At 42.5% G+C, this 18266-nt stretch overlaps 1 protein-coding gene across 2 annotated transcripts in view; it reads right to left on the minus strand.

Moving 5' to 3' along the window:
- Window positions 1-17918, minus strand: part of PARVA (parvin alpha) — a 63202-nt gene extending 45284 nt beyond the window's left edge. Inside the window, exon 1 of one of the 2 annotated variants that reach the window (XM_058025876.1) lies at window positions 17667-17918. In XM_058025876.1, coding sequence (XP_057881859.1) covers window positions 17667-17802 — 136 coding nt within the window. In that variant the 5' untranslated portion in view covers window positions 17803-17918. Of the gene's footprint in view, window positions 1-17652 lie in introns of both variants that reach the window. The other variant, XM_058025877.1, reaches the window with a different exon arrangement.
- Between the last annotated feature and the right edge of the window lie 348 nt (window positions 17919-18266).

Consider the following 18266-nt stretch of genomic DNA (forward strand, 5'->3'; position numbering starts at 1 on the left):
TATTTTTAAAGAAATTGTATTTAATATATGCTCATGACTCATCAATTGAAAGGAAAAAGCAATGTTACAGTAAGCAAGATCAGGCAGTTTTATGATTAATGGGGTCAAAAAGTTAGAATTCATGTTTAAAACTTTGGTTACTCACACTGAAACAATTAACCCTATCTATCGAGCATCAGGCCCCAAAAAACAATGCAAAATTTCAGAAAGAAGCAACTCTATGTTACAAAACACTTATTTTGGTGTGTGCTCCTTCACTTCAAAAACAGAGCAACAGATTTCACTTTTTTATCGAGAGATTCTCTGCGTGTAACTCAGAGAACTTCCAAAGCAAATCTGGCTTTGAAGCCTGAGACGTTAGAGTACAATGTATAAACTAGGCTTGCCCTAATGCCTATTTTGCTGCAAAAGCACCCTGTTTTCTGCTGCCCCAACATAAAGACCCTTTCCTCCTACTTGAGCTAATATCAGGATTTGAAAAATGAAAACAGAAGTCATTTGATCAGCAAGGAATCTGCAGCCAAAACCTCCCGTGCGATCGTGACAGCCCCGGTTACAGAAGCGCTGCCAATTGTATCGTAGCTCAGAGAAAAATCATTCCTTTATGTTGCCCCGCTTTTTAAAGATTTTTTTAAGTCTTCTGATGTTTACATTCTTGTAATGAACCTTCTCACATATTATCTGTAAATAACTTATTGTTTTGCAATCTTTTATGGAAGAAGAGAAATTTGATGGGCTGTTGGTTTGTCCAGTGTCATTGGAGAGGTGGCACTATCACCCTCCAATCCACTGCCACTTTTGGAAATCTATAAATGTTGGAGTCAAAAATAAACTGTTTTTTCTACCTTGAGAACAGCAGCGTGTCCGTGTCGTGTTGTTTTGTGTCTTATAGTAACATTTAAATTAATTGTGCTGCTAACTTGACTGAGTGTTCATGATATTGATCATCAAATGCACTGTAAGCAGCTCCTGGATTTTAATTAAGAGCATTCCACAGGAATAATGCTAACACGTGCTGAGTGATAAACATATAAGCACTAATACTGTTCTGTAAAGCCTTAAATTACACGCTCCACTGCGCTGCATTTAAATCCTAGAAGACACTGGCACCAATTGCTGGGATTACAACTTTCAATTAAACCTAGAGCTAAATTACTGGATTTCTAACCATTTCTTTAATCCACACCTGTCTGCTAAGCTTTTCACCACATTCACACTCAATAACCCTTAACATTTTTCATTGAGAAAGCTCAAAGGTTCTTCCAAATTTAATCCCCGTCACCGCTCCACTTCACACATCTGGAAACTGAGGCACACAAAAATTAAATATCTCAAACTAATGCAGGAACCTGTGCCATGGCCACTGCTTTTGAAAGGGGCAATTGCACCTTGTTCCACACTTGTTGATCAATCTCACTCCCACCTGATCATCATCTCTTGTGCGAGTATTCACATGGTAAATTATGCCAGGAAAGAGCTTCAGATTAAAACTGAGGGGTAAAAGGAGTTACTGCATGTAAATGAACACAGCTGTAGCCATTATTTATGAGGCACCTCTAGGTGGGCACATTTCAAGGCTTCTTCTACACCTTTCTATATTGACTCAGCACAATCAAAGTCTACAGCTGCCTTTGAAAACCTCAGTCATGTTCTCATCTAATTGAAAAGAGATAAAAGAAGAAAACAAAACCAAAATATCTTTTCCTCCTGATTCGGGAGTGTTCTCTAGATTCATTTAGTAGCCTGGTAAAAAGTAGTCTATTGAACAGATATGCTCTGGGCATAAGATCTGTCACAAATCAAAATTATTGAGAATGATTCTGTCTTTCACCCAATGTCTGATATATCTCATTAGGTATATTGAAATCCTTGTACACACCAGAAGAAAATGGTCTGAGTATTTTGAGAAGTGTGAAGCTAACATGTATCACTTCTGAGGAAAAATATTACCCTCTCCTTTTTTGGTTGTCATCACAAAAGTAGGTAGTTGTTTCCTGCAGATGAAATCCCTGAAACTGCACATTCTAGTCTGTACTCTGCAGTAACTGCTTTGAAGCAAAAATAAAAATTCTTGGGTTGCAGCTTCTTGTGCAAAGGTTTCCATGTCAGTAACAACAATGTGTGTAACACTTTTAAAGCCTGATGAACTAGAAGACAAGGAGGACTCTGCTAAACACAAAATCCCTTACAGTGCCTGGGTAAAACAACTGAAGAAAGCCACTGCAGCTGCTTGTACTGTCTCTAGGTTTTGGCATTCATTATTTAAGTTCAGTGGAAACTGTTCAGCCTTGAAGTAGACTGACTCATGCACTTTAACTTCCAATTTCCTGCAAACAATCCATTAGTTTTTGGCAAGTTTCATACTGCACAGTACTTCCCTGAAAAGGGCAGCTCCCAAACTCTACTGATTTCTGCAGCATTTTTTCAGTTTAATCAAAGTAGAATTTGTACTTGTGCCCTTGCAATACTGAGTGTGATCCACACCCGAAGGTGTCTGACACACTTATCAGAGGCAGATGAGTGACTTTGCTTAGAAAGGTTCACTTCAAATGTACTTGCTGGGACAAATCCTACTGGGCTGTACCGTATGGGCATTTCTCACAGCTTAGATGTGCACTGTTAAGTTTTACCTGACAAGGAAAGCAAAAACAATATTTTCATACTACCTACACCTCTCCCAAAAGTGTACTACCTACCCTTACATTTCTCTGCTTTTATAACAGCTGAAATGAGTTACTTGCTAACTAAATGCTAATTCCATCATTTGCAGCTACAATGGTTTTAAAATTTAGCATTCCCTTCAAATATTTTGTCCCCAAGTGATATCTGAAATATGTCAGTAACTCAGAATGGAAAATAACTGTGGTAGCTCCATTGCCACCAGTGGGTAACTGTATATAAATGTGGTCTAGTAAGCAGGGACTAGTAAAATAATTCTTCCATCCCCAGGATGTAATTATTTAAAAATGAGAAAAGAGATGAAAGCATCAACATAAATACATGTGCATACTCTTTTCAAATCACTCAGTGGGGTTCCAAATCTCCAGTTTAGCTGACACAGTAGAAGAGCTTTCCACATTAAAATTAATTTTTTTTTACTCTGTGCACCTTGCAGAGGTGTGTGGTGCTGGAATCTTGAGTTTATCCACATTCTAAAAAAGCTACAGCAAACAGCAGCACAGATTTTCTCACCTCAGCACACCAAATCTCCATCTACACAAGGCAATCATAAATAGGTTGCACAGTTTTCATGTTCATTCAGGGCCTTAGCCCTCTCTCCTGGGACTGTCAGCAAGCACAATTTAATAACTGCGATGTGCAAACTGCTCCACTCTTTACAAGAGCTGAGCCCATCTCACCCAAGGGGTTTCACTTCAGTGATACAACCATCAAATGGGCAGTGGCCATCGTGGCAGTGTCCCCATGCAACTATCTAGGCAAGGTGGTCTAGTAGCAAAAAACGTTGACCAAAATGTAGAAGCAAGCTCTAGAATGTTTTGAAAGGCTTGTTTATAAGTGTTTAAAAATACATTGTGACTACCAGGTGATTTTACATATTGTGGGAACTGAAGTGGTAATGGCTGTGGAACTTAAGCACCTAGACCTGCTATGTTATTTGTGTGTTCAAAAGACACCTACCAGTTAAAAATGAGCGACATAATAAAGCTCTACAGGTGCCTGCATTCCAGCTGAGAGAAGTCCAACAGGTATTTCATTCCCTGCTGCTGTACATGAACACAGGCATAAACCTGACTCCAACAGCAGGTGCTTATTTCCCAGCTTCCTTTCCCAAGCTAGACTGTGCACAGGCATTTCCACTGTAAATAAGATACACAAAGATGGCAGTTACACAAAGTTGTAGCAGTTATTACTTACTGCTGAGGGTACCTTCTTTTCTGCACAATTATGTGATGTTTCATAGCAACTCTAGGTTTGTATTATTTCTTGGTATATGTGTTGTTATCCTCCACCTCAGAAAGAACTCTCTCCTACCTTGCTGAAGCCCCTGGGAAGTAGCCCCAAAGACTGATTAAAAGTTCAGATAATTAGCATAAGCTTCCTTTTCCTTTTTCCTTTCCTTTCCTTTTTCCTTTCCTTTCCTTTTTCCTTTCCTTTCCTTTCCTTTCCTTTCCTTTCCTTTCCTTTCCTTTCCTTTCCTTTCCTTTCCTTTCCTTTCCTTTCCTTTCCTTTCCTTTCCTTTCCTTTCCTTTCCTTTCCTTTCCTTTCCGTTTTTTTTAATAGACTCCCATTTCCCCACTTTTAAAAATGTGCAATTTCTTGCAGCTTTCCTTAAGGCTGATAGCTCCATTCCCTCTTTGCACTCCATTTCCAAGCCTTAGCAGAGAATGTGCCTATTTAGTCCTTCAGCTCTGCCTACTCTGACACGATCCACGTATGCACCTCTTTGAGCCATGAATGCTTTCTTGACTTGCATCTTTGACTTGTCTGCTTGCAGGCTCATTGTCAGGAGGGGAATTAAGTGGTTTGTCAGACTGATCCCAAGTGCTTAGCATCTGAACAGCGTGAAGTTTTACTCCACTGAGTAAGAAAACATTTCCCACAACTTCATCCCTCTAGCCATGATAAGTGACTACATACAATTCTACTTCCCTGACAAAAGAATAAAACTTACAGACATCCTTATCTCCCTGGGATTTATTACTGGAGCTGGAGACTGATGGTTTGAACTGGGGAAGTGAATGAAGCAGAGCTGGCACGCCAGTCATCCAGGGGTTAAGCTAATTTGTTAGTGCCCTTGCTGTTTCTTGCTGTCAGCCACAGTGCATCCACTCTTTAAATTCTGAAAAGAACACCGACCTTTAATCTGTGGTATTAGTTCCTTTGACAAAATGGAAGATTATGTCTTTCTCCCACAAGCCTTCATGCGAAGCTTAGCCAGCTTCCATCTGGTCTGGCTAATTAAATGTAAGTTAACATTAAGTTAAGAGCCAGCTCCAGCCCACAGACCTTCTATTCTGCAACGGCAGATTTATTAATTGCCTGAACTATTTGAGTATTTAATACCAATTTTTGATTACTTTTATTTCCTTTCCTCTTCCATGAAAACAGGGAAATGTTTTTGAAGACATATTTGCATAATTTCAGTTCAGAAACACCAAACACCAAGATGTGCTAATAAGATTCTGAGCAGCCATAACACTGTCAGGTTTTTTTCTTCTGTATTTGACATGTTAATAAAGTACCATCATAACAGTGTGAAGGATCTGCCTATTATGCACAAGATGTGGAATCACTGGAGCTGCACACTTAAAGCTGGCCCAGACCCACAATCTGGCCCTACATGTACTAAAAGTACAGCCAGTTGTTGTATTCCTTATTCAGTCAAAACTTTCCTTGACCTTAATGGGCGTCTTGTCTGAATGAAGAACAAAGGGATTACTTCTAATATGGGAAGCTAGTAATTAGAATCATGCCCACAGCTGACTTTTGATAAAATTAATTCGTAAAAATGAAAATACAAAGAATTTACAAAGTCAAAATCATGCTTTGCACTGTTTTAATATTAACTCTATGTAGGTCTGGTGCCTAATCTATTTCACTGTATTTAACATTAGATGTTAGAGAAGAAATATATACACTTCACTATATATACTTATATATAGTATACATAAGAAATATATACACTACACTATATACTTCAAGACTTTTAAAATAAATAATACAGTGAAGTTAGATTTATAAATTTTTTTAACACGTGACTGTTATTATGTCAAAGATCTTAAACCTCTTAACCAAGCCTTCCTTCTTTGGGATAGAGTCAACGATCACATAAAGAAATGTTATTTCTTCATATATCTATTTAATATAATTCCTGCTGCTACTGTATGTAAAGCATATTAAAAATTCAAACTCCAGGAAACTTCTACCTAGTTCACATATAAAAACCAATCGACCAACCAATGAGCCCCAACCAGTTAAAAGTTCAGTTTCGTAATAAAATCTAAACTGTATCAGGACACACATCAGAGAGTTAAAAAACCAACAAAAACCATGAATGGCACAAAGCTGCCTAATGGAGCAAGACTAACCACAGAAATGAGGAGACCACTGCTTCCTTCCACTTCTTTGCCTGCAGAAGATCACATGAGAAAATCAATTCACCTTTTCTGCCTCAGTTGCCCAAGCAGATGGTGCAGGGAGAACAAACATTTCTGCTTTTCTGATCTCACCTTAAAATTCTCAGGTGTTTCAGTCAGACGAGATGTTCTCTGTAAGGCCAGACTGTTACCAGCTAATATTATGTTGGGAATAGCAAAGGACAAGCAATTTACTTCCAGAAGACTCTGAAAACAAAACTGCTATTTTAGAGGGTGCAAGACCAACAACAGCATTTCTGACTATCTGTTTATAATATGGGGTTTTCTTATCAACTTATTCTCTTCTCTCATCTATCCATTAAATTATAATGACCTGTTTCCAAAAAGCCCAAACAATCCAGACCAAAAACCCCAACCCCCTCCTCATTAAGCTTTCATTCTCTGTCTTATCTTCTGTCCTGCTTACTTTACATTTGTGTTCTCTCTGTGTACACCAACTCTGTTTATTTTGATAGCTTACCCCGGGAATGCTGTTCTGCACAGAATTATCTTTTACTCAGGCAACAGGAGAATGTCTGATAAAACCCACAGGGGGAAGTCCCTCAGAAACGAAATACAAGAGCCCAAATGCAATCTGAACGTACTGGTTTGACTCTAAGGCCAGACAGGGCTTTCTGCTACAGGCCATTAGGATTCAGCTCATTTTCAGAATAGCAGGCGTGCACTCAGGATCTGCCGAGCTCCATTGTGACAGAGCAGCAGCCGATTCCTCCGGACTCTTTCCTGGCTCTCGGGCTGCTCACAGCGGCTTTCCTCGTCAGCTGGAGCCACCTTGTGCCCTGCAGAGCACCTGCACCCTGCGGGCTGCTGAGACAAAACTGGCGGTGCGTGCTGGCTCCCTCTGCATCACACAACAACTCCTAAAAACATTTACTCGGGTTCTACATAAACCGTTTCATTTGGGAGTCACCGCAACAAGTCGGTTAAGGATGATTTATTTGCGGGTAACTATTTCAAGTCAGTTAAAAGTGAACAGGATAATAAAGCTGCAGATCAACTGGATGCTGATTATTTTGTTTCCAACTCAACCCACCACTGCAGTAAGGATTTACGAGTAAAACAGGACACTAAGTCACTTGAACACTCGTGAGATAATGAGGAATACCACCACTATTTTCCAGTTTATTCCGTGTCCTTACATATGACTGAGAATTATAACAAAGCAGCGACAAAAATGCGAGACCACGAGCTGCTCTGCTGCCAGTTTTACTTTGCAGTCAAACAGCAAAGTCTCTTTCTCTGCAGTAATGAATTTGAGTGCACAGCATAAGAATGTTTAAAAGTGCTGCAATTCAGATTTGGCCGCTAGCCATAAAATTCTAATGCAGCTTTCAAACATGTCTAAAGTCAGAGTTCATTTTTTTTGGTCTCATTATAAAATAGGTATCACATGAATCAAATAGGTGTGGACAAACTTCCAGAGGCTACTGGGGCAAATTATGACTTGGGCCCAGATCTGCCATATTCCTGTTATTATGACAGGATCAATATCAAATGTGTTGAGGATATGAGGGTACTGAGCCAATAGATATCTCCTTTCCTTCTCAAAGCAAGAGTGATGTTCATTATTCCAAGCGGGTAGGACAGATGTGATCACACCTTCTAATAAAATTAATACTTATCATTTAAACACATGAGACCTGACATTTCTTCTTAAACCTGAAAGCATAAGCCACAAAAACCCACAAACAAACCACAAAATCCAAACCCCTGAACTACACAGTTAGAATGAAAAGTGTTCTGACCTTTTACCATTCTTCTTCTTCATGCATCCTGACGACAAGTTAGGCATATCATCTTTTGAATTCAGCTCTGCAATACATTATACTGCATTTACTCTGAGCACTCTGACATTATCATTATCTTCTTTTGTGCCCAACAGCAACTGCAGCTCCTATAATACCATTATTGTAATTAAGAACAATCTGAACCATTGACAGCATTGCCTCGTTTGCTCTAGAATCCCCTGTGCATTAGTGTTCTTCTAAACCAATATTTCACTATTAATAGTTTGCTACTTTAGAACTGCCTATGGTTAAAAAAAATAAAAAAAATTAGGCCTCAGCCTAACTCAGTGGCCAAAGAAAAACCTGCTAAGAAAAAAAATAAATGAAAGGCTGTGCACTGGCAAACTGTTACACTTTTCTTTACATGTGTTGAAAATGGATTCACACCCTGCCAACCTATTCAGGCCGTTACCCAGGTGAGGAAGCTTATTTTGGCTTGCTTCAAAAGGACCACCTGGACAGATACAAAAGAAAACATCTCTTCTCCCACTAAATGTACCCAAAGTCTAAACTCTAAATGTACCCTGTCTAAACTCTCCCTTTCATTAATCCAGCTCACAGTTGGGTAAGTAGGGCACAGCAATTTAGGCATTCTTGTCTGGGAGATTCTGACCTTAACTCCCGGCCCTGCAGCACACGTGCTCTGCAGGCTGCCTGCACCCTGCCCATGTGTTTGCTGGGGGGGACACCTGCCTGTCCCTGGGCCAGGAGGTGCTCAGCCATAGCCCTGTGACCAACTAACACCCCTGACACATTAACATGCACCTCTCAGAACCCAGAAAGCCCAGAAATGGCCCCGTCATCAGAAGCAACTTCCATTTTCCCTCTGCAGTAAAGGAGAAGCTGGAGTGCTTAATTCTACCAGAGAAGAACCCAGCAATCATTACCTGCATGCTGTCTGTTACCATGGCTGTAACGTGGAGTTTTAGGTATTTGTAGTAGATGTGAACATAGGAAAGCACCATACGAAGATGACAAAAGAAACATGGCTAGTGGAAAAGAGCTGGTAACTCCCAAGGAAATTTACATTGATGTGGCAGACTTTTTCTGCTTGTGAACACGTATTTCATTGAAAAAATTACCAACCTTATGTTAAAGGAATGTTCAGGAAATGGCAATGCTCCGGCTACGTTTGGAATTTTTTATTCTTTCAAAGCTTTTGCAGTGTGAGATTGTATTTTTATGTCTGGGAAATCACTACTGGGCTGGAGCTGCTTCTCTCTGCACCAGATGGGGAACAGTGCTCACTGACAATTGTTGCACCTCTCTCTTCCTAAAGTCCCTTTTCCCAAGTGGGATTTCATGGGTTTCCCTATGAATAAAAGCTAATATCACTCATCACTGGATCAATGCCACAGACTGCTCTACCACTCCACTGGAAGGGCCAAGAACAGGAGCAGCTTTATGCTAAGCAGGAATCAGAGAAGCCAGAGGGACTTGACCATAACTGCAACTATCAAGAATGACCCACAGAAATTCATATTCCAGGTTTTTTCTTTCACAAAAGTAATTATCTAAGAAAAAGTAACATATTGTCAACCATGGTACACTGTGTGCTGCTTGACACAAAGATCAATAAGAAGTCAGGAAGGGAAGTGCTAAGATTAAAAAGAAAGCAGTATTGCTAAGTCAGGACCTTTTGTGTTAAATCCACATATATGATCAGAACATTTCATAGCACCACATGCAATTATTTCCCATGGACGACTACAAAATTGAAAGGAAACCAGAGTACTTGGGAGACTGTAGAGCTTTGTTATTTCACCCTGCAGTTCTTTAATATTTTGAGAAAGATGACTGCTTGCTGAACAGTGGTATAGTCTAGAGGCAGGTGCAGGATTTGGGTGAACAGATGGTGGCTAATCTTCCTAATACAGCTCTGCCAGCACAACTCACTCTTGACCAGTCACATCCCTAGGTTTTTTCTGGCCCTTGGTTTTCCCTGGCCTCAGCACAGCTTTTCAAGGGGTAGTTGCAGAGTAGACTAAGGATTCACAAAAGGCTATTGATCTGATTTTGCTTGTGGTCCAAGACATCTTTTGTTTGTATTTCAGTTTGGTCACTAAAGTGAATTAACTCACTGGTGCACTCAACACAGACATACACACCCAATTCCAACAGGGACAAAGGTATTCAAGCCAAATAACATTATCTATTAGTAAGTATTAGCACACCAAGCAGAAAATGCATGAGGATGCATGCAGAGAGCAAGGCTTTGCTGCTCAGTGCTCCAACTACAGAGCAGCACAGGAACTCCGACGAGCTGGAGAAGGCAGACAGAACACACAGAGAGCAAGCTACACCTTCAGCCCCAGCCCAGCAACTGCTGATTTCACCCACAGCAACACCAGCATTTTGCTGAAAAAGACTGCAGAACTCTGGATTAAGTTATTAGGAAGCACTTGATCTCACATACAGTGACACAACAAACAAACTGGACTGTCCTTATCTTAATCTCCGTGAGAAAGGCAGAGAGGCCAGCACTGAACAGTTCTGCAGGGAGGACATCATTTAATGGTTGGGAAGGGCATTAAAGAAAGAAAATAAAAATTAGGATACATCCCAGAGATTCTGTCCAAGGGAGACTTCTAGAAGCACAGACCTGTACTTACAGGAAGCTGCCTTTAAAGTGAGGGGTTTCAGAAGATGTAAATCCAATCTTGGCCTCTAGGTCTTCTCTTACCTTCAGGGCAGATTCCTTTAAATGCTATGGGAAATATCAGAGCCCTAAAACTCCAGATTCTCATGACAGCTCACTCACTTCACTGAGGGTGAAAACTTTATCCTCAGTTGAGCACCTCATATTTATTCTACAGCATTACTCAATTATATCCACCTTCACTCTGCAAACCAGATATATGTTTTTACAAGGATGATCTAAGGGAATGCATGTTTTAAATCTGGATGTGTAAAGGAAAAATTAGCACTGAAACAAAAGTGCATCAATCTGAGCTGGTGCCTAGCTGGTTTTGGTGGGGGTTTTGGGGGTTTTTTTTGTTTGTTTTTTGGTGGGGGGGTTGTTGTTGTTTTGTTGGTTTTTTGTGGGTTTTTTGTTTGTCTTGCTTGTTTTTGTTGTTTTTTTTTTTTTCTTTTCCATGGCTCCATCCTGTAATCTGAAAGCACTGGAGGCTCTTCAATCAATTGTTCAATGCATGCTTATTTTTAGCTGAAACCTCAGCTCAGACGAGGAAAGAATTACTGAAATGGGAAAAAGTCAGGAAATAAAAGGCATACTTCCGCAGCAGCTGACTTGCCCACATAATTTAGGCTTTTGCAAGTCAAATGCAAAGACAGAGTTCAGTGGCTCTACTGCCCTCATGCAGGTAGTCAGAGAACAGCAGAATTCTGTTTTGGGTCAGAACAGGAGGTCAAAGCCCAGGGTAGAAATGCCTGGCAGAAATGCCTTCTTTCCAATACTAACAGGAAAGGGCAAGCCAACAGAAGCTTCATAACAGCTTCATAATGCTAACAACATGTCACAACAGGTATTTTATGATTTCTGAACACAAGATGTCTCTGATGGCCTATGTGATTCACACATGGACCACTGGAGACATATAAGATCCACACAGACTTGCTTTTAGCCCCCACCCCCCATTCCTTTCAAAAAACACTTCTGGCATTCAAAACACCTCACAGCAGTAATTTTCAGAAAATAATAAAATAATCATGCACACACTCAGCTGAACCATGATAGCACAGCTCTGGATATACACTCATTTACCAGAAAAGCTGGCATCTGGGACTCACATATTCCTGCAGATTTGAGCTGCACATGAAACACACAGACTGAGCATAGCCAGACTGGGCCCTGCATGAACTTTGAAACAATGAACTTTTAAGAATAATTTCAGGATCATATTTTATTTTTGAGATTCAGAAACGCATTCAGAATATTTCATGTCTTCCTCTGAACCACCTGGAGCCAGAGGCTATTAAAAAGGGGGGGACAAAGAAAGCTCCACCTGGGCAGAGCCCAGCTGGACAGATGCTGAACAGCCCCAAGCATGGCAGAGATGCCATCCACATTTATCCCTGGGAGCTCTGGCATTCACATTCTCTGAAAAATCCCTTTGCCCAGGAGTTTTCTCCTAGGAAGCTAAGAAGCCTCAGAGAAAAAGGGAAACAATAATTATCTCATTTGCTTCTCCTGTGTTGTGCTCATGTGGAATGTGTTTGGAGATTGTTTACCCACAGGTGATTGTTTCATTGGATTCATGTGATTTGTTTTCACTCTTTGGCCAAGGAATGCCAAACTGTGTCAGGACTCTGGAGAGAGTCAGGAGTTTTCATTAATATCTTTTTAGCCTTGTGTAAGTATCCTTTCTGTATTCTTTAGTATAGTTTAGTATAGTATTCTTTAATACAATATAGTACCATAAAATAATAAATTAGCATTCTGAGAACATGGAGTCAGATCCATCATTCCTCCCTGCCAATACAATAGAGCTGCACCTGCAGGGCCATTGCCATCCCAGCCCAAGCAACAGGAGGGTGTTCAGCTTTCAGAGGCAATTCTCTTCCTTCCCACTGAGCAATCCCTTCCACCAGCACAGCACAGCACAGCACAGGCCTCCCCAGACAATGCCCTGACAATCTGGCTACAAAGCACACCACCAGCAGCCTGGTGCTGTCCTCCTGAGGAGTTTCTGTCCTACTGCACGTGTGCTCAGAAGGCCTGAAGCAGTGAAGTGACAACAAACAAAGCAAGTGGACCTCCCCTCTATTTTTCTGTTTGTCCACGTTCCTTCCACAGAACAGAAGTATTTTATGTCCTTAAGAGAACTTGCTCCAAGGCAGTAATTCCTTCAGTGGTGATGCTAGCAGGTTTTGCCCAGCATCACCAGGGACACAGAAATGTGCAGCACAGAACACAGGGAAAGGATTCTGAGCACATTGCAGGTGCTGTGCAGTGGGGCTGGTGGAGAGCCACGGTCATGTCAGACAGCAAAACCAGCAGCTCAGGCACTCTGATGGCACTGCAAGGCCCGGGGTGATGCACTGGTACGTGCAGTGAAAGGCAGAATGGGAGCAGCATTGGTGAGAGTGACAGTAAAGCCTTTCCCACATCTCCTTTCCCCAGAAGACACCACATGCCATCCTCTGAACACCAGTATGAAATTAGCACCCAGGGGCTCATTTCCATCATTCATGAGATACATCAGCAAATACAACGGTAGGACACAGATCATTTCTTCCAGCTCCTGATTTTAAATGCAGCATCAGGGAAGAGCAGAGGAAAAGAAAAGCCTGCTGAGTGTTTCAGCCAGCCGAGAACCTCTCACACAAGAAACAGACAAGCACAAACATCTACTGACACAAAAACTAGTCATTTACAATTGCTGTGCAGTAAGTTGCAGAAACAGGTCCAAAGAAAATGAGTCAAGTAAAATCTACCAGAACACTACTTCTACATCAAAAAATAAGTTCCTATTTCATTGGAAAAGGCCCAGAGCAAGACCAAGGCATGATCTTTCTGTCAGTGAGCCTCACAGCAAAGCATTTTACTCATGGATTGCAGAAAGACAATCATTCTATGTAAAACACCTGAAAAGCTTTCATCAGCCTACATTTACTCTCTGAATTCTGAGATTTTTCTGATTTCATATTATACCATAAAATACATGAAGTAAAGATTAAGAAAGTTAAGGTTATTATCAAAACCCATCAGAATTTACAATATTTTACACTGTTAACATACTCTTCCCTGAGGCACATAGAGAGGCACACTGCCTACCCCACACACCAAAATTAAATCAAAACAAGACAAACACAAAAAGAAGCAATATCACAAGTGGAGGACAGCAGAAGATTCATTCTTTCTCCTGCCCATCAACCCCAAATAGACTAGGCAGAAGAGCAGTCAAATTACCGAAATTGATGTCACATCAATTGGCAAACTGACTGAGCCTGTACAATTGCTCTCCACCAAATTCACGTCTTCAAGCTGTCTGTTCCCCATCTGCTCCTCTGCAATTTAAGCAATTCTGAACTTCACTCTCTGTACCCAAATGTGTCACAGATTTATCAGCATGTCAGGGCCCATTCTTTACATTCTCCACTAAGGTAAGCTATTAGGGGGAGGAAATTTTCTGTGTTTATAATAGCCAGGCCAGGAAAATTCAAGGAGGACAATCACACATGACCTTACTAAATCCACCATGAAAAATTCATTAGATAACACAATCTCCACTATCCCCCCCACCCCCAAATGTTTTTTAAAAAGGCCATTTTGTTCTCTTACATGTGTTTAAAGACATGTTTAGTACACAGTACAAAATACTGTAACAAGCTTACAGAAAATCGAATTTGTGGGCCTTTTTTGCTCATATGATGAGCTCCACCATGTATGTGAACCCCTGACAGATAAGGACTGGGATCCTTCACTAGCATATATGGGGTGGCCAATCTTTAAATGCCTTTCAGCAATAAAGGGGAGGGAACCTTATTAAAAACCACAAACAACTTTTGCACACCACAGTTCAGTTTGCAGACAGGCTGTCAAGTATTTTAGTCTTTGTTCACAATTCTCTCACTGCCTAAAAAGCTAATTTAATTAATTCCAAACATAGTTAATAATTTGTAATTTAGCTACCTTAACAGAATGCATCCTCCATTTAGAGATGCAGCTGCAGATGCTCTCACAGGGAAGAGCAAAGCACAATGCTCTGATCCTGGAATTACACCACTGGTGATGAGATGCTGTAAATGAAAACCAGACTATGGCTCTACGTGACAGACAACATCAACAAATCTGAGCTCCAAATTCCAGATTTTACCAAATACTCTCTAATATGTAATGGCAATGTATTTTCCATATTAACATATGTCTTATGCTATGACTGATCCCTGCTTACATCCTGTATGATATCTCAGGTATCTCAGGTTATTCTCTTTGTTTTGGTCACCTCTTCCACTGGTGGACCTCTTACCACTGCCAAGAACTTTGAAATACATAAGCAAAGGTTTGCTATGTATTTTATATATATATATGTATGCATATAAATTAACATCAATACTGAAATTGCATTTTATGTTGTATTATAAATGATTTCTGCTACACCTAGAACTACATAAACTTTACTCTCTTCATAAATAATCTACATTACTCTTCATCATAAAGTCACTTCAGATCCTAAAGGATTTTCATTTGGTGAAGTACTTTGGCACTGGCTCTGCTGTTGCAATATACAAAAGTGTAGTTTTGACAACAATCAAAACACCTCTTGATGACAAAAATACAAAACTCACAGACATGTAATAATGTATCACCTACAACAGTTACCCACATATATAGCAGAGATGGTACTAAAGTGTAACCAGCATAGCCCCTACAAGAGATAAAATATATTTTGCATTATTAAAAACCATCAGTTCTTAGCCCTTGTGGTGAAACACTGGAGTAAATCAGTTTGCTTCTCTCCTCTATGTAACAGCAGAATTTACACCAACTGAAAGACATGGAAATTTTCAGATGTCCCTCATTTATACTGACTTATACTGACCATTTTCCTATACAACCTGTGTGTAAGCAGCTGAAAAACCACATGCACTTCTATGACCAAGACCCACCTCCATGGGAAGCCTGCCACAGGTTGGTCAAAGCAGGAAAAAACCACCAAAGCTCAGATCCTAGATGAACAAGCAAACTGACCTCTGAAATTCCTACCTAGGCTTCAAAAACACCTGGAGCCCCACAAAAAAACCCAGCACAACTTAAGATGGAACCTATGTGGGCCACAGCCAGCAAGGCACAATGCTCATTAATTGTTTGCAAACTTGTATGTATTTTTAGTAGAGAAAAATATCAAGAAGTAAGAAAGAGGACAGGCTTCACAGTAAGGCTCAAGCCACCTGAATGTGTTAAAACCCATAAATCAATAAAAAGAAAGATAAGATAGCATACTATCAATTTCACCCCTATATATGCTTCCACCAGATAAAGGTCACAAATACACACTCAAGTAAAAATTTAACGGTGAATTTAACACAATACATTTTTGTCCATCAGCAAATAACAGTCATTACAAAGTTAATAAAAAACCCCCAGCTCTCTAAACCAGTTATTTTTAGACAAACCTTGGAAAATTGGGAAACACAAAAGACAATGCAGTTTCAAAATATCAAAAGGACAGATGATAAAGAAATGGCAGGTGCAGGTTTTAATCAATACATGTAATACATTAATGAGAAGAAATATGATTTCACAGAATAAATATTCTTGTAAGATTACAAGATATGGATAAAAGTAACTGCTGCCTCTAACAGTTTGCTGGAGATTTGTGACTTCTGCCACTAAGGAAAAATGCATTTAATAGTAAAAACAGTATTTATGACAATGTAATGGACATACCCAAAACGCCACATAGGCTTACTTAAAGATCTCTAAACACATCTACAGCATGGACTCATCAAGGAAGATTGTTGCTAGTTCAACGTTGCTAATAAGTCACAAATACACAAATTTTGAAAAGTAGGTAATTATTGGAGCTGTCATTCTTTACTATTTCATCAACATCTGGTCCATCTGCAATGACCAGAAAAAGCTAAATAATGTGAGCACAGTTGTGCAACATAGATCTAATTGAAAAGCAAGGCCGTACATCACAGAAAGATGACGTGACAGCTACAGAATGAGGAGCTGAACCCTCCCCAGTGGTGTCACCCTCATCCCCAGCACTGGTGCTGCTCTGAAACGCTGCGTGCCTGGCTCCAGCGCTGTGTGTGCATGGGGAGCGAGGGGCTGCTGAGCCTCACACCCTTCCTCACACTCACAAGCAATGAATTCTGCTTGAAAAACTCAATGAAGCGACTGTTGCGTTAGCTCTATTTGCATCACGTTTAAATTAAGTTCAGCTGTGAAAACGATGGGTGAGCGAGGGTAAATTTCCATTCTCTCGCTGTCATGGGATTTCACACAGGAAAATTCAGCGGGGGGCGGGTACTAACTCGCATGTACGGACAAAGAACCAGTCCGTTGTACATGCTCGGCCTTCAATAAAGGTTCTTCTTCTATAAAGTAGAAGTATTTTGCTCAGCACGAGGATAACTGCGCTCCGAGCCGCGGAGGAACGATCGCTGCTCTGGAACTCGTGTCAGAGGCGTGCATTGCACAGAGCGCTGTGTGCGGACCGCACCGCACCGCCGGGTGACTCACGCCGGGTTTGGGGGCCCACGGCACCGGGTTTTGGGGTGCCCACGGCACCGGGTTTTGGGGTGGCCGCACCCCAGCAGCGGAGGCAAATCCCGCTGAGGGAAAAAATCCCCGTGCGCTCCCAGGCCTGCGGGGCCCGCCGGGCGCCCGGGCCGCTGTGGGCAGCGCTCCTTCCATCCGTCCTTCCCCGGCCGGGCCCGCAGGCGGACCGCGGGAGCGGCCCCATACACAGATCCAGCACACACACAGACCCCGGGAGCGGCCCCGCACACAGATCCAGCACACACACAGACCCCGGGAGCGGCCCCGCACCCAGATCCCGCACACAGACCCCGGGAGCGGCGCCGCACCCAGATCCCGCACACAAACACTGCACACACACTCCGGGAGCGGCCCCCCACAGAAGGCCCCGGGAATGGTGCCGGCGGGCCGGGGCGGCTCCTCCCTCGTCGCTCGCCTGCCTGCCCACCCCACCCCGCACGTCCTTCCCCGCCAGCCCCTTCCTCCCGCTCCCCAGAGCCTTTTCCTCTCCCCCTGTCTCCTCCCTCCCTCCCCCCCACACAGTAAGGTAACTCCCAGGAAATATGCGAACCTGTTAATTTTTACCTTCCTTGGCTTTTTTCCTCCTGGCCAGCGTGCCGCCGAGCTTGCCCAGGAAGGAGTCATCCTTCTTTCTGGAGGGGGGAGATTTCGGGGTGGGGGACTTGGGGGAAGAAGGGGATTTCTGCGGGGAGGTTGCCATGCTGGGCCAGCCGCCGCCGGCGCTGCGGGACGGAGGAGCGGCACGGCTCCGAAGCCCCGGTGCCGTGGGAGGCTGTTCCCGGCTCTGAACGGAAGCGGAATTATTTCAAGCATTTGAGGCAGCTCCTGCTCCGCTCTCCCGGCTCTCCCGCTCCTTCCCTCCCTCCTCCCGCCCTCCCTCCCGCCGGGGAGGGCCCGCTCGCCTCGCACGGCTCCCGGTGGCCCGGGGCGGTGCGGGAGCCGCTCCGCTCCCGGCTGGGGGGAATCGGCATTCGGGGGGCCCAAGAGAGCCGGGGCAGCGCCTCGCCCCTCGCTCCAGCCTCCGGCCGCGCACAGGGGCCGGGCACAGCGGGGCTGGGTGGGCGAGGGACCCAGGGTGGGTGAGTGACCCAGGTACCATGGGTGCCGAAGGGTGAAGGTAGGTGTGGGCACAGTGCTCGCACCGCTCAGTTCAGCCTCAGCTGC

This window comes from Melospiza georgiana, chromosome 6 (assembly GCF_028018845.1).
Source record: "Melospiza georgiana isolate bMelGeo1 chromosome 6, bMelGeo1.pri, whole genome shotgun sequence".
NCBI classification, from domain to species: Eukaryota; Metazoa; Chordata; class Aves; order Passeriformes; family Passerellidae; genus Melospiza; species Melospiza georgiana.